The 16792-nt window shown below is 38.5% G+C and overlaps 2 protein-coding genes across 4 annotated transcripts in view; both read left to right on the top strand.

Annotated features, from left to right (window-relative positions):
* LOC103505298 (tubulin polyglutamylase TTLL4-like) overlaps positions 1-7968 on the top strand; it is a 45934-nt gene extending 37966 nt beyond the window's left edge. For 2 of the 3 annotated variants that reach the window (XM_008469627.3, XM_017442362.1), the window contains 12 exons: positions 531-689; positions 2276-2444; positions 2750-2852; positions 3756-3963; positions 4407-4533; positions 4636-4855; positions 5335-5460; positions 5783-5902; positions 6194-6279; positions 6671-6792; positions 7289-7365; positions 7771-7968. In XM_008469627.3, the coding sequence (XP_008467849.1) occupies positions 531-689; positions 2276-2444; positions 2750-2852; positions 3756-3963; positions 4407-4533; positions 4636-4855; positions 5335-5460; positions 5783-5902; positions 6194-6279; positions 6671-6792; positions 7289-7365; positions 7771-7953 (1700 nt within the window). In that variant the 3' untranslated portion in view covers positions 7954-7968. The remainder of the gene's footprint in view (positions 1-530; positions 690-2275; positions 2445-2749; positions 2853-3755; positions 3964-4406; positions 4534-4635; positions 4856-5334; positions 5461-5782; positions 5903-6193; positions 6280-6670; positions 6793-7288; positions 7366-7770) is intronic. The other variant, XM_017442361.2, reaches the window with a different exon arrangement.
* Positions 7969-8157: 189 nt separating this feature from the next.
* LOC103505289 (tudor domain-containing protein 7) overlaps positions 8158-16792 on the top strand; it is a gene marked incomplete at its 3' end in the record, with an annotated part of 23316 nt that continues 14681 nt past the window's right edge. The window contains 11 exon segments of the mRNA XM_026820634.1: positions 8158-8477; positions 9676-9783; positions 11097-11305; positions 11528-11731; positions 11973-12146; positions 12580-12741; positions 12976-13071; positions 13592-13666; positions 13986-14120; positions 15048-15197; positions 15743-15922. Coding sequence (XP_026676435.1) covers positions 9693-9783; positions 11097-11305; positions 11528-11731; positions 11973-12146; positions 12580-12741; positions 12976-13071; positions 13592-13666; positions 13986-14120; positions 15048-15197; positions 15743-15922 — 1476 coding nt within the window.

Below are 16792 nucleotides of genomic sequence, written 5' to 3'. Positions count from 1 at the left end.
GTGAGGTGTGTTTAAGGTTTTTTTTATACTTGGGGTGAGGTTGGGTCTGTCAGACCCTAACCTAACTACATACTGTAGAACTGTGAAGAAACAATGAATTATTTTCCATTGATGGTCCCATAATGAAAATTCGAGGATATTTTCCAATAATATGAATACCTCAGACTCAAAAGTTCAAATATACATATTTTCAAACCAGTCTTCAAAGCAGCCTAGTTAGCTTGTTTGGTAGCGCGTCTGGCTTGTAAGCGCTAGGCCGCGGGTTCGATTCCCGCCCGGGGCGGATTTTATCCTGAACGGATAATGTTCGTTCTCGGAACGGCTGGCTTTCTCCTATCCTGTCTTCCTTCTCTCTTCAATTTCGGGACGATACGACCTTACCAGTTACAGTACGGTTCAAAGTAACATCACAGTTTACTTTAGTTACAGTTTCCTTCAAAAACCTCTTGAAAAAAAAAGTCTAAAATCATTTTCAAACCAGTCTTCAAAATAACATCACACTTACGCAGTCTTTCGTCTTCTCTTTCCAGCGCAATTGTTTCCCTCGCCCGCTGCCAAACATCTCAAATGGAAGCTGAGTCCCATCACACCGGTGGTAGTTCGGAAGACCATCCTCAACACCGGCTATCGTCTGGTCCGGAGTGAGTCCCCTCCTCAACCTCCTACTCCTTCTGCACATCCCACCTCCCGTAAGTCCCGTCCTAAACCTTCTCCTCCTTCACCTCCAAGTGAATCTCCTTCTTCACCTCCAACAGAATCCCCTTCTCAGCCTCGTTCCCCCACTTCTACTTCAACAGCCCAGGAATCTCTCACAGCTCCTCAAACTTCCCTTGTGTCCACTTTGGAACCTACTCTTGAAACCAACCTTGAAAAATCGGCACCAAACTCCCAACCTGAAGTCTCTCCTCCAATCACTCAACCTCTCACTCTTCAACTTCCCGAAAATTCTTCGCAGTTCTCCTCTCCTCCCTGTTTATAATCCCACGGCTAGACACTAGTCTACTCTCTGTTTAATGTCCCTACATTTAAATAGGGGGCACGGTTGGTCCAGTGGTAACGCGTTTGCTTCCCATGCAGAAGGTCCCGGGCTCGAATCCCACCATCGACAAAAAATATTTCAACGGGTGCAAATATTTCAACGGGTAACTTCTTTACCTGCGCAAAATTCGGATACAAAGGATTCACCCGTAAAAGAATTGGATACCATTGTTCCTGCCCAAAAAATCATTAAATTAAAGAGGTCCCTTAAAACCAAACGGTCCTTGAAGTCTACGTCTCAAACAGTTGATAACAATGCAGCTTCTCCTAAAGACTCCGTCCTTGTTCAGAATTCAAATTCATCCTCTAATGATTCTGCTGATCCCTCTAAGGATCCTAATAACTGTGGAGGTCCTATTACCCTTGGAGATTCTGATCTAAATCGTCCTGCTTCTCCTTCTCCTAGCACTTCTAGCTCAGAGACCTCTTCCTCGAACTCAAAACGTAAATATTGCTTCTCGCTTGGTGTTGGTCGTTTACTGTGTCTTCCCTTCATTTGTGTGTCCATTCTTTAATATGATGTGAAGATTCCTAAATCTTTAATATGCTTGTGAAGATATGATATGAAGTGAACGGTGCCTGAAATTAACTTTGCGAAGGTCTCCCTCCATATGCATGAAAAGATGATGAAATGTTTAAATCCACTTGAAAAGTGAAAAAGGCATTTTTTTTTTTTTTTTCAATAATTTTAAGATCACTCCTACCATTGCTGATACTGACTGCTTGAGGTGCATTCTGTATTATTTCTATTACATCCAAGCACGCTGAAACTTTTTGCTTCCAAGCAATTCAAATAAAAAAACTCTTGTGAAGCCTGCCAATCCAAACCTTATGCTAGTAACCTGAATATTAACGACAGCATGTTAATGTAAAGTTTGACATGATCATATTATCTTGTAAATTGTAAAAATAGTAGGTCTGTCGGCACTAGTAAATTTATCAATGTATTGAGAAGTATTGTCTGTAAATTTAATTTGACCTTCAAAATCATGCTCCTTTTATGCTTTTAATTTTTAATAAGGCCAAAGAGTAGTTGAAATGAACTTGTGTCATTAATTAAATAATGAGTAAATATGCGATTCGGATTCAATTGTGAGAGGTCTTTTTTTTGAAAAAAAAATAAAAAAAAAGAGTTCTAAGAATGAAGTCAAGATTTTAGAATATTTAAGGATATAACTTGACATCATTTCTTTATACACGTCAAAACAAATAGCTAACCTAAATGATTTGGTTTCAGAATCAAGCGAGTGGTGTGGTACGTGGGGAAAACATATGAAGTCATTGAGCTTTCGAACGCTGAAAGAGTCTCAGAAAATCAATCACTTCCCGGGAACGTTTCAAATCGGACGCAAAGATCGCCTATGGAAGAACCTGCTCAAATGTATGATGAAATATGGCGATAAAGAGTGAGTGAATTGGTTTCAACAGCTAACAGTTTACTATAATGATTTCTATTTCCTATAAAAATTAGCGTCCCCGTCCCGTTAACTAAACTCTTCAACGTTATTTGACCAAAACTTGTGTTAACGTTAAAGAGTTCAGTTAACGGGACGCTAATTTTGGTTGCAAAAACTCGCTAATGACCGAATATCTTAATACATTTCTATTTTATGTGTTGGGAATTCAAAAACAATCAGCACGCTTAGTCCTGTCATTTTTGCCATGTCAGTCTTGACATTTCAACTCATTGACTCGGGATTTTCTTTCCCAGGTTTGGATTCACACCGAGGACCTACGTACTGCCAGGCGATGATAAACGACTGCGGGCTTCCTGGGAACGAAACTGTGGAAATATAAAGTGGATAGTCAAACCTGTGAGTATCCTAAATAATGAACTTTGTGTTTCCTTAGGCGCTTTTACACTGCAGACAGTAGGTCATTCGCGCCGTGTTTTGAACTTCGAATATGATGAGGGACGTACTACGGGCATGCTGCGACACAGACCACATGCGTCTAATGTAGCAGTTGTTTCATTGCTGCGAAATATAAACGGCGGTGAAACACTCACCTTTAAAGAAAGAAAAAAAAAATGGAATGAGGTCTCTTTTAATATGTGTATTCCAAATTTGAATGAACCACTATATCCATTTCAATGTTTAGAGAGTCGTTGTTATTAACGTTTCAATAAAGTTGTGCAATATTAAACTGTTGAGATAAAAGGAGTACTTTATCGATTCCATTTATGAAATTCCAACCATTTATGAGATAAATAAAGTTGGATAGTCTAAAATTGTAAACAAAGCCCTACTTTGCCATGATGAGACTCGTCTCGTTCATATGAAAAATATGAAGTGCAAAAACTTTTTGTCACACTATTCATGCTTTAAAGATTTCAAATAGACCCTGAGCAAACTGTTGTATGGAATGGAATGTTTTTTCCATAGGGGCATTTTTCACTCGCCCTTGCCTCATTTTCCCATGGTTCTTAGGATAATCTTCTGCTTATGTAGCAAAGAGTTCTACAGCAATTTTCTTGTCTTATCTTTTCGTCTGTCATTGTTGGTTCTTATGGCATAAAATTATGACTTTAACTGCTCCATTCCTGAGTATTACATGACAGTTCCAGCGTATGTGAGCAAAAAAGTTCTACTGGAATTTTTTTTTTTTTTTTACTTGTCTTTCCGTCTGTCATTTTCGGTTCCTACGAAATAAAATGATAGCTATAACTCCTACATTCCCGAGTAGGTATTACACGTCAGATTCACTTCTGGTTTCAGCCTGCCTCGGCACGTGGTATAGGAATCAAGGTGGTACACAAGTGGAATCAAATCCCCCGCAAAATGCCGCTGGTCGTACAGAAATATCTCGATGACCCCTATCTGATCAATGATACCAAGTTCGATCTCCGGCTTTACGTGCTCGTTACCAGCTTTAATCCCCTCCGGATCTATCTCTATGATAATGGACTGGTCCGGTTTGCGTCAGGTATTTTTTTTATTTTTTTAATGGTATTTGATGATGTTTTTTAGGGTTTTTAGGAGGAAAGAATAAAATAATTCGTCTTGAAATGTTTGTTCCGCAATATCGTTCCGAAAGAGAAAGAGGACATTATTGGAGAAAGCCAGCCGTTCCGAAAACGAACCTTATCTGTTAACTTTAAAGTTCGTCTCAGGCGGGCATTGAACCCTTGACCTAGTGCTAACATGGCAAGCGCGCGACCTAACAAGGCAGTAACTAGGCTGGCACTTTGATCACGGATTTATGCATAGTGATTAAGGCACTCTTAACGTAGCGTAGAGAGGACATGGACTTAATACGCCGATGCAAGTTGTTAAGTTTTAAGGCCTGCTCTCCCTTCCAAGCTAACTAGGCTGACTCTCTTATTTGAGTTTTTTGTTTCAATGCATTTGTTTTGGTTGTGTTTCCAGTGAAATACAGTGCAAATAGCGAAACACTGCAAGACAGATATATGCACTTGACCAATTATAGCATTAACAAGATGAGTTCGAGTTATACGCAGAATGAAGATGCTGAAGCCTGTCACGGTCATAAATGGTGAGTAGAAGGTCATGAGTCGTAAGTAGAAGGTCTTGTTCTTTCACTGAACTACTAGTATAATATTTTCAAATGTGAAACAAACAATCCCTATGATTCCAGGACTCTGAAGTCACTGTGGAGTTACCTGGAAACCGAGCACCATGTAGATGTGGCCGCTCTACAAGACAGCATTGTGGATGTGGTCATCAAGACGATGATATGTGGCGAGCATTCCATCAGTCAGCTAACCAGAGCTAATCAGCAGTCGAGATATTGCTCGTATGAACTATTCGGCATTGATATACTGCTGGATAGCAAGCTCAAACCCTGGCTCCTCGAGGTAAATAGTGAACTTACTTTGAAAATAACGTCATTGTATAACTGCTAAGGCCTTTAATGACGGGCGTTTTGGTTACCCATCCGGACACTAACCACGCGCAATGTTTATTAACTTCAGTGATCCATTGGGAACTGATGCTTTCAACGGGCTACTACCGCTGGCTAGTCTTTCAGTTGTGTTTAGCCAGCCTGGTTAGCTTGGAAAGTAGTGGTTCTGCCTTGTAAAACACTAGGTCGCGGGTTCGATTCCCGCCCGTGGCGGGTTTTATCCTAAACAGACAAGGTTCGTTATCGGAACTGCTGGCTTTCTCCTGTCCTGTCTTTCTTCTCCCTTTGTTTTCTGGACGGTAAGACCTTAGCAGTTTCAGTTCCCTCTATCAAACCTCTGTTTTGATTACTATTGTGTCAACAATGCTTTGTTGATACGTTCATTCAGCTCAATGTGTATTTGATTCTTTCACTGTTTGTATATTTTTCCAGGTGAATATATCTCCTTCGCTGCACTCATCGTCTCCACTAGACTTGGCTGTGAAAGGTCCTCTGGTTCAAGACCTGTTCAATATTGTGGGCTTCCATTTACCCGAGAAAATCTCCACACACAATCAGGTAATTTTAACACTTAACAGTATGTGGTTAAAGACATCAAAGAGTTCGCCTGGTAGGGGGTGATTACAGGTTAGAATTTCGAATTGTAGTCGAGTCATTGAATTTTATTTAATTATTTTTTATTTAATACAAATAAAATTATCTTGTCTTTTATCCTTGAAATAGTACAAGCTTACTGTCTTATGCCGGGGTGAAAGGACATAGTTGTCAGTTATATTCGGGCAGTACCTATAAATTTAATATCGGTCACATATACCCATTATCTTATTTTCTTCTTCGTTCTTACACTTCTTACGTACTGTTATTATTTTCTGTATTGCAGAAGGAGTTTGGCCTGAACCATAGCAATCTCCTGTACGATAAAAGACTGTATACGCCTCTCCTATCTAATGAGGAGCGTGATAAGCATGTAGCCTTCGTTCAGTCAGAATCACGGGAAGATGTGAGTATTGTCTTTTCATTTGTATACTAACACGAAATCAGTGGTTGAGTGGAAGAGCTCAATCTTGAAAATCCTGCTACTTTAAATAAAGAAGAAAAAATGCTGACTTCACTTGGAGAGGGAAATGGCAAAGAAGAAGAATATATAACATATAACTCAATAACTCACTATTCAACTGCCTATAGTAAAAAGGAGTTAGGGTCTGACTCATTTTTGACTGAGTGGCCCACTGAAAAGAGCAGTTCTTTTTCATAACTCATTACACATCTCTATTGTACACTTTGATTCCAGTACTTGCACTCCATTGCTGAGACGTTGACTCCTGATGATGTTCGACACTTGGTTGTTTATGAGGATGAACTCACTCAGCTAGGATCGTAAGTAAAAAAAAAAAAAAAAAAAAAAAAAAAAAAAAAAAAAAAAAAAAAAAACAACTTCATTCGCGGCTTCATGACAAATAGAGCCTACCACTTTTTTTGAAGAGGTTTGATAAAGGGAACTGTAACTGCTAAGCTCTTATCTTCCCGAAAGCGAAGAGAGGGAAGACAGGATAGGAGAAAGCCAGCCTTTCCAAGAACGAATCTTATCTTAGAATAAAATCCGCCCAGGGTGGGAATCGAACCCGTGTCATAATGCTTACAATGCAGACGCGCTACTTTACAAGCTAACTAGGTTGACTCTCTACTACTGCTTAGAGTTCTATTAATTCTAGACTGCTACTAACCCGTTACTAACCCGTTACTACCCGTTGTGTTCGATGTGTGCCAGGTTCATCAAAGTGTTTCCTACCACCACCTCGCACAAGTACTTCCAATATTTCGAAGGACCACGCTACTACAATATGCTGTTCGATGCCTGGGAGTATGCCCACCATGCGGACCGGTCTAAAGGTAAGCAAACTCTAGCGAAATATATCCTTGCTCTTGTTTTATGGGTTAATAACGAGATTAACATGGGCAAAAAAAGTAGAGAAACTGACCATACAGGGGAAGAGAAAGAAACAAAACTGAGGTGGAGAACTAAGGTTGAGAAACACTTGAGAGAAAAGGTATGAACAAGGGAGGAATAGACACTAGGGTATGGAAAGGTAGGATAAAGGAGGGTAACGCTGACCCCAAATGAGGTTGGGAAAAGGTACAGTGAAAGAAGAATATCACTAATCACTATAATGCTAAGGTTTTTAGTGACAGTGGTTTTACCTTCCATTTGGCGACAAGCACCCCGCCTCCTCACATCTAACCCAGCTTGACTGAGGCTGAGAAAAGCCAGCAACACGTGATTCTTCAAATGGTCTCCTATTTGGTTACCAATCACGCGCAACGTTGCTTCAGTGAACCATTGAGAACTGGTGCATTTATTGCTTGACACATTTGTCTTCTGTTTCAGGCATTCGAATCTTGGAAGAGAAATGTAAACAGGGTGTTCATTTAGATATCTCTCAGGTCAACTTTAAACCCACTCAAGTAAGTGTCCTAATCACGTGGTCGATTTTTTTTTTTTTACATTCTCAATTTATTTTTAACCCCTTTTAGCAAATTTCAGTTTTATGGTATTAATTGCCCTCCAAATTCAATACCTATTTTGACTTGATTTGAGAGCTACATCATTTTATTGCAAACAAAGGAACTAATGCAAATCAGAAATGATTTTTTTTTTTTTAATTATTATTAATATTTATCAGATTTTGCTTTATAAATATTTTCTATGGTTATTATTCCCAAATTTAGCTCTCAAATTTAGACTATATCAGATTTATTATTCCCCGAGTCTTTGCCACAGCCAGACACAGGTTTTTTGAGAGCTATATCATTTATGGCAACTTTACTCTCCCTCCTCGGGGTGTGTGTGTCCCCTCTCACGGTTTACAGGCCTTCCTCCCCACGCACCCTGCCCTTCCCTCGTACATTCCCCTACGTCGTCTCTGCGCCAAGATCATAGGTCTGCTGACCAAACTGCGCCTCCCTGTGCCCTCATCCCTCCTATCTTATGCCTCTCTCACCACTATGCTAGAGGAAGAACAGTCCTTTGATTACGATATTGACATCGACTGAGAAAAAGAGGGATGGAGAGAAAAATCCCTCGATAAAAAGGGATAAATCCTTTTAAAGAGAGAGGAAATAAAAAATCCCTCGGAAAAAGGGAAGAAAAAATTCGCGCGTTTTGTGAACTACTAGCGCTAGAGTGTAGTAGCGGTAGAATTCCGAAACCAAATGAGTGCATGCATCCACTGCCGAAAAACTTTCTAAGTTCTAACCTCAAAAACTTTTGTTAAAAAAGTTTTGAAAAGTACCCAAAAGTTTTTTGATTTATTTCTTGGAAAATGTCTTTTGCCCATGGATTTTCTCGATAAAGTTTAAAAAACATCATTTGTTCCTAGTTATCGGTATTTTCCCCCGTTCCCCTTGTATCTAGAATGAATCAATGAACTCTTTTGCCACTGAAGTCTAACCACAGGTTCCCGTACCTACCTGTAAAGAGTGTAAATGTAAAGTTGAAGTGTTGAAAGTACCTACACCTACCTACTGCTGTACTACTTTGATTTCTCTCCAAAAATTTTGATTTCACCTAGTTTTAGGTGAGTAAACCAAAACCTTTTACATTCCAAGTCTGGTGTTTGTGGTCTGTAAGTATGCACTGTGACTGAAATAAATTTGTTCAAATCTGTCCACAGGTAGGCAGGTGATGGGTGGAAGTACTAGGAGTGAGATTATGTTACCTATTTCCTTCTGAGAAGTAGAAATTGAAGTTAAAAAGTTAAGTTGTGCACTGTCTGTGTAGTTACACCTCTTTCACAGATGAGATTTCAAAAGAGTAATAAATTGTTTTTAAAATGTTTGATGTAAAATTTGAAGTAATTTAATCAAGTATGCTGGGAGGTCCACAAATGTCAAGAGTTTGAAGTGCTGTCCAACCTATATTAACATGAAATGGAGTTTCAAGATTTTTTGGCATTTTCATGATGTACTAACCAAGGAACGTTTGTGTCCAAAATAACTTTATGCACTTATGCCTGAATGGTCTATGGCAAATCCAAGAAAACTTCATAGTAAATAAGAAGGCAGTATATCCATGGATATACTGCTTTCTCTCTTAATGTCTGGCGCTTACTGCTTTACTCTTAGCATGGCAGAGATAATTTTGGGATATACTGCCTTCTTCCTTGTCTGTGCTCCTTGTATCTTCGTTGTTTTTTTTTTCGTAGACTGTTTTTGATGCGTTTTTTTTTGAATTCTACGCATAAAAATACGTGGGTATAGATTTATAACTCAAAATGTCAAATTTTGGACTTACTGCCCTCTTTTTTAGCAGGGCAGCATAGCATTACTGTTTCCCTTTGTTATAGCATGTCTAGTGTTGATAGGACCCCCCTCTCCCATTTGTGGGTTCATTGAATAATATATGTGATTTTTTCCCCCTTTCTGGTGAAGTACCTATGTGTAATGGACACCTAGTGGATGAGGGTATCTTTATGTGTGTTTTTAGAACAGTTGCTTCCAAAAGTTTTTGTCCCGACCTGTAAGGAGTGTAAGGGATTACGGGGCAGTCATTCTACTCAACCTAGGTTGGGCGGGGGTCTATGGCCTTCAAGATTAAAATAATCTATGCAAGTAGATACAAACATACCTATGTACTTGATATCTATTTTTATTTTATGGTCTATGGCCTTCAAGATTAAAATAATCTATGCAAGTAGATACAAACATACCTATGTACTTGATATCTATTTTTATTTTATTTTTTTCTAACTCAAAACCCTCATCTTTATTTGCCAGGTTCTCGTTGAATAATCATGGACGAGGACGACAAGAAGCATCTTATTTCAACCCTGAGAGCCACTGTAGCTTCTCAGAAAGGAGGTGTGGAACTTCAGGCTTTGAATTGTGAGTTGACCTTGTTTATTTTCTTAGGATTTTACTTTGACTATTTACTGATCTCCTAACCTACAGAAAGATAAAGAACTTCAATGTCAAATGACATGCCCATGCTGCTGCAAGGACATAGATGCCTTGCCTTGGAATTCAATAGATCAGTTGCGCTTACTTGTTTGATGTTTCGAAGTCATGGAGCAGGAAAAATTTAAAGGTACAGGTATTTAAAGTGATCCACCTTCTTCAATGTTGTTCCACTCATTACAATGTCTCCTTCAACAGGTTCCTCACTTTTCAGTACAACGATCTCGCTTTTACCTGCACTGAATTTTAGACCATATTCGGCGGCTATATATGTCCACTTATCAATTTGGGTTTGTAATAGATCAGTTGCGCTTACTTGTGTGATGTTTCAAAGTCATAGAGCAGGAAAAATGAGGACCAACGGAATTTTTCTTTTTCTTCTACGACTTCTAGATACCGAGATAAATCGATTTAAATAATACCGATAAATCGTAAAGTTTGACGTCACGACATATGCTCCCGTAGGCGATGACGTCATAATTCATGACTCCCGCTTCGTTTGTTTGTGCGCAAGCGTTTCTGCGCATTTTGACATTAAGTCTGACGTCACAACTCTTTGAACTTTTTAATTAGAACGGCAATTAAAAATTTAATTTTAGACCTTTTAAAGTTACTTTTTCGGAGTTTTGACTTCAGATTTGGATTTTTCACAACTTTTTACGCAGGAATCAACCTTTTATTCATAATTTTTACCCAACTGCAACTGCTCCATTAAAATACTTGTACTTTTTGAAGGTGCAGATGTTTCACCATCTAGAAATGTCTTTTATGTAAAATAAATTGATGGGCTAAGTATCTTACCATGTGGAGTACCGAATACCTACTCATTGTGTGAAATATATATTTTTTTTATATATATATAAAAATTGATATAGTCAGCTCCCATGGCGTAGTGGTCACTGCACTTGCCTTGCACGCGGGAGACCCAGGTTTGATTCCCAGCGGGGTCAAATTTGTATCATGCAAATGATTGATTCTGTGACTGGCTGTTGGGGGGCCCACTCAGCCTCATGAGGAAAATGAGTAGCTATGACATATAAATGCACATAGCAACCGGTGCCAGCATGGTAGGTACCTAAATATTGGATTTTAGGATTATTGAGATATTGGGAAAATCCTACAATGCTGCAGTGAGCACCAAAGTTGTGACATAATAACACAAACTGCATTTACGTTACAAATTGATATTACCTAAGTACATCTCTATTCTAATTTTACTATTTTCATTCCTTTGTCTTCAGCGGATTACAGGGAACTTGAGGGACAGAATATTCCATTCAGAGCAATGGGATTCCCCACTCTAGAAGCCTACATAAGAAGTCTCAGCAATGATTTCTCCATTGTATCCAAACAAGGAGGACTTTATGTGATAGCCAAGAAGAATGAAGCCCTAGCTCATATCCAAGATTTGATTCAAGGACAGAATAACAAAAAGAAGACTAGCAGGAAGGTGAGATTTAAGTGGAAGAAACTTCAATTACTTATGCATGTGGTAGAGTTTAGTATTGGTTTAGTATCTAACACTAGGTACTTTTACAATCTAGATAACTTTCATAAGTACTTAGGTACTTTTTTTATGTCCTAAAATTTATAAAAATAATTACAATTTTGCAAGTATGTAATTAAAAAAGATGCCAAAAATTAACAAGTTCATTTCTTGGCCTCATTTCAGCCTGCATACAAGTCATCACGAGGTAAATTTGGTGGCTACAATTCTTCAAACAATCGGTACTCCAAGAAGCCATCTCCTTTGTCTTACAATTCATCCAATGGATATAGCAATACATCCCGTTTTCAGTCAAGCAAACCGTTTTCTAAGCGTTCAACTAGCAACAACTATGGCCGCTCTAGTTCCTATGATAGAGACGAACCTAGGGTAAGTTTATTTGAAGATCATTTATTCAGATCTTTCATGACTTGCCTTTAAAGAATAAATAATATTATCTCTCTATAATTTGGAATACCCACCCTTACCCTCTGTCACTATTCTGTCCGAGGGGGCCGTAGTTAAAACCTTGGAGAGGGGAGGGAAAGTAATTATATTACTGACCTGATAACTCAACATGGTAAGCCTCAAGCCAAAGACAAACAAAATTAACAGTTGATTTCTTTTTCAGGATGATGGCTACTCCCCACCTCCATCAAAATATTCTCCACCTCCCAAATCTGCTCCTAAGAAAGCATCTCCTGTGCGGAGAAAATCTCCACCAACGGAGAGAGTTGAATCCAAGACCTCCGAGTCACATAGTAGCAGTCAGCGAAAATCACGATCTGATGTTATTCCTACCAAGGTAATACAGGGAGGCTTGAGTCTTAGAATGTTTTTTTTTTTTTCCATATGAGGGGTACTTTTAACAAGTTCATGTTCAGCTGTCCTTTTAAGTTTTACAAGTGAGAACTTCTGAATGATATGAGCTAGGGCACCATCATTTTAATATGCATTTCAGATTGAATAAAATAAAAGGAAGGAATTTTAATTATGTTAAGCATACTTAAATGCTGGTTACAGATATCGTTCCCAAAATCATTACACCAACCTCCAGATTCAAAGTCCAACACATTAACCACTGCACCACTGAGGTTGGTTGATTGAATAAAATATGTACCTACCCAGTTGTCAAATCTTCCATACCTAATCCCACATGTTAGGAAGAGATAGGTTCCTTGAAATCAATAATAGGAAGCAGTCAAAATAATTAACTGACACAGCTTGATGTTTTACAGGATAAAATAAAGAGTGCTGTTGTTGTGCTTAGCGAGAATAGGGAAGCAGACAAAGTACCACCTCCAGCTATGAGAAAAATGCCTCCACCTCCTAAAGAACCAATTCTGACTGCACATTCTGCACCTCGTTTGCTGGGACCTTCTAGTCAAATATTGTCACAGGTAAACCCAATATTTAATCCATATTATTTCATGTGTTCATGTCAGGGGAAATTGTGTCTATGTGATGGGATTGTATTTGGAATTTACCCAAATACGACTTTGGTTTGCAAGTTGTAACCTTTGTTATATTTTCGTTTTATCAATTAAAATGTTTCTTGTCAAGCATATCTATATTCTTATTTTGTGATGTGACGTGTCTCTAAGTCAAACTTTCAACTGTCTCCCTGTCCTCAGGTGAATATGGCCAAAATGAACGCTGCCTCTAAACTGAGAGAAAACAACATGGTGAATCTGCAGATCACCCTTGACAATGACTATTATGTACCTAAGGTAAGTGTGTACTTGTGTAGCACACCGATTTCAAAAAAATTCAGCCAATTAGACTGCTTGGAGAGTTTAACTCACTTTGTGGACCTGGCCATGCATAACACACATCAATTTTACATGTTCAGAACTTCTTAATTTACAGCCCACCCAACATTTTGTAACAGTTTGGTAAATCTGCCAAGATACTGGGTCAATGAGTCATGGATTATGTTTTTGCAAAGTAATCGGTTTTCAATTTGTTGATCTTGTAAATTGTAACGCCCAAGTATCGAGAGATTTGCACATTTGAACTGATACGCATAGAATTCTAATCAGAAAAGAGGTGGAAAAAAAAATCAATACCCAGAGGTTTTGCCCTGGTTTAATAATTCCAGAGTAGGTAAAAATTTAATCAACGAAATTTTCCGTTTTCCAGTGAATCTAATATACATTAACCGTAATCGTTTATAAATTTATAACAATAAATTATTCTCTTGATCTTGAGAAAATCACTCATTTGTGTTTATTTCTCCTCCCTGTGTAGAACATCCAAACTTTACCAATGAAAGTATCACCTCAACTGCCAGAAGTGTACACACACCTTCCCACTATTCAACCGGTAAGTATCTCTATATGTATAAATGTAATCTTTATTCATTAAACAACATAAACGTCTCCAAATATTTTATCTTAGTATTTTGTCTGCTGTGTGCTCTTTTAAGTCTACAGGCTTTAATATCATTAGATGGGTGAGATGAATGAGTTTGTTTATCGCACTGTTTTTTAAAGATGTTTGTCCAATAGAGGGAACTCTTTGAATTAAAGTAAAACACTTATTTCCAAAGAGATTTTTTTTAGGTAAGTTAAAATAGTAAACGTGCTTTAATTTTTAAAGAAATTTTCTTAATTTCTCATTTCAATAACTTGTTTTCTTCCAGAATCTGCCCAAGCATGGTCTGAGTACTCCCTCGCCCATTATCACCAACTGGCCCTCCTCATTACCCCCCTCTCTACCTTCCCCTTCACTGTCCATGTATAATAAGCCCTCCTCCTCGAAATCTTCTACCCCAGAGGTAAGTTTGAACTGATTACGTGAATGTTCGGTACTCACTCCAGGTAAGCTTACTTAATTACTCAGTGTACTCGATACTAGACATACTCGATACTCCGGTACCGAGTAGTAGTAATGAGAAAAGCTTTGGACATGATGAGTACGATAACATTATCCCTAGTACACTTGTTTGCTGCATGGTGCTTAGGTATATCGATTTGGTTCCCACAGACAACAAGTTTTTGAACGTAAAATATGCAATGAAAAATATTCAAGATTGCCAAGAGATCGGAAGGACAATTCGGCGTCCAAAATATGTAGTCTGATTAGCTTTAAAATATGTTATTCTACGTCACTAAAGGCATTTTCAATGGGTTTAATATCACAATAACTCAGCCTCGTGAGGAAAATGAGTAGCTATGACATATAAATGTGCATAGCGACCGGTGCCAGCATGGTAGGTAGTCAGCTCCCATGGCGTAGTGGTCACTGCGCTCGCCTTGCACGCGGGAGACCCGGGTTCGATTCCCGGCGGGGTCTAGAAATTTGTATCATGCAAATGATTGATTTCGTGACTCGCGCGGGGCCCACTCAGCCTCGTGAGAAAAATGAGTAGCTATGACATATAAATGCGCATAGCGACCGGTGCCAGCATGGTAGATAAACATTGCATTTAAGGATTATTGAGATATTGGGAAATTCCTACAATGCTGCAGTGAGCACCAAAGTTGTGGCATAATAACACAAAGAAACTGCATTTACATTAATATCACAATAACATTGAACTCTTTAAAAAAACTACCTCTGTACTTTGTTTCTGCTTTATTGTCGTGGCGTAGTGGTCACTGCGCTATGCACATTTATATGCCTATTCATTTTGTTCAGGAATATCAGCCTAAATTTTGACTTTTTTTACTGACTAATAAAAACTGGTCTGTCTGGTTTTCAGGTTTACATAGAGTTACCAGCAGGAGCTACCAATGAGAAGCAAGTGTCTCATCTGGCCAAGTATTTGTTCAATGAAGAGCCTGAGATTTATATCAAGGACCGGCAGCCAGATCCTAAGAAACGAGTGTTCGTCTACTATGCCTATCTTCAAGTAAGTTTTGTATGTAGAAAACGTGACGAACGTGACGGAACACAAATGTGAAAAGAAAGCTGATGGACTAACTACATTTCTGTCCACACTTCTCGATAATGTCTTGACAATTTTCTCAAATAAATGGGACGATTTTATTGAGTTTTTTTTTTTTTTTTTTTTTTTTTTTTATCTAAAAGTTTAATGTATCTTCTCAAACAATTAAAAAAAAAAAAAAAAGAAGTAATAAATACAAATAATAATAATAATTAAAGATAGATTGTATGCTGTGTCGTATGGCAAACTCTGTATCAGAGCAGTTCTTTAAATACCATGTACTCAAATAGTAATATATAGACTGCAGAATAACATTTTCTCATTTTTGGTATACTACAACAGCAGCCGTATTTGGGGGGGGCGGGGGCTCTCCCCTCGAGCTTCATCCATTTTTCTCCTTTACTGTAAGCCAGACTCCAAGAATTTGGAGCATCCCCCCCCCCCTCGACAAAATACTAGATACGGCCCTGGTAGGTGTACAATAAACATACGATGGATCTATGTTTTAGGTGAGTACTCATCCCCGAATCTCCACACTCCCGTCCGAGTACAATAGCAGAGAGGAAGCTCGTCACGGTGTTATTCAATTGGCTTTGAATAAATTCACAGAGCTCAAAGACGAGAGGATGGCCAAGACTCTGAAGAAGACCACGGAAAAGCTGAACACCATCATCGATAGAATATATTCGGTAAGAAAAAACCTTGATGAATAAGACATGAATGGGAAGTTTTGTGTCTCTTCTCGCCCATCTGATGAGACACATACTACGGGATGGGCATGCTACGACACAGACCACACGCGTCTAATGTACATAGCAGTTGTTTAATTGCAACAAAATAAAAACGGCGGTCAAATACTGAAACACTCATCTTGAAAAAAAAAAACTATACAGGTCTAGAGTCTAAAGGTTAAGTAAAGCCAGCCTATATTCAGCTTGGAAGGGTACTTTGTAACTGTTAAGTCATGGGTTCCATTCCTACCCTAGGCAAAGCTGATCCTCTCTTCGATTTCGGGACGATGAAAACTCCTCCATTGTTCCTTATAAAAACACCCCCTCCCCCTAAAAGATAAGTAAAGACAGCCTATATTCAGCTTGGAAGGGCACCTTGTAAGTATTAAGTCGTGGGTTCCATTCCCACCCTGGGCAAAGTTTATCCGCCTACAAACACCCCTCCGCCCCCTAAACACACACACATTAAAAGATACAAGTTTCGATGTGCAAAAGACTCGGAAAGTCATTATGAAAATCTAGGCTTGATACACTGTTTTCACTGGTTAACTGTTTTCCTTTTTTTTTTTTTTTTTTTTTTTTTTTTTTTTTTTTTTTTCATCTACAAGTTTAATGTATCATCTCATACAATTAAAGCAAAAAATAATAGTAATAATAATAATAATAATAATAATAAAGATAGATTGTATGCTGTGTCGTATGGCAACTCTGTATCAGAGCAGTTCTTTAAATACCATGTACTCAAATAGTAATATATAGACTGCAGAATAACATTTTCTCATTTTGGTATACAACAGAGCCGTATTTGGGGGGGGGGGGGCTCTCCCC

This window comes from Diaphorina citri, unplaced genomic scaffold (assembly GCF_000475195.1).
Source record: "Diaphorina citri unplaced genomic scaffold, Diaci psyllid genome assembly version 1.1 scaffold162, whole genome shotgun sequence".
NCBI classification, from domain to species: domain Eukaryota; kingdom Metazoa; phylum Arthropoda; class Insecta; order Hemiptera; family Psyllidae; genus Diaphorina; species Diaphorina citri.
This window is presented reverse-complemented; position numbering and strand designations above follow the sequence as displayed.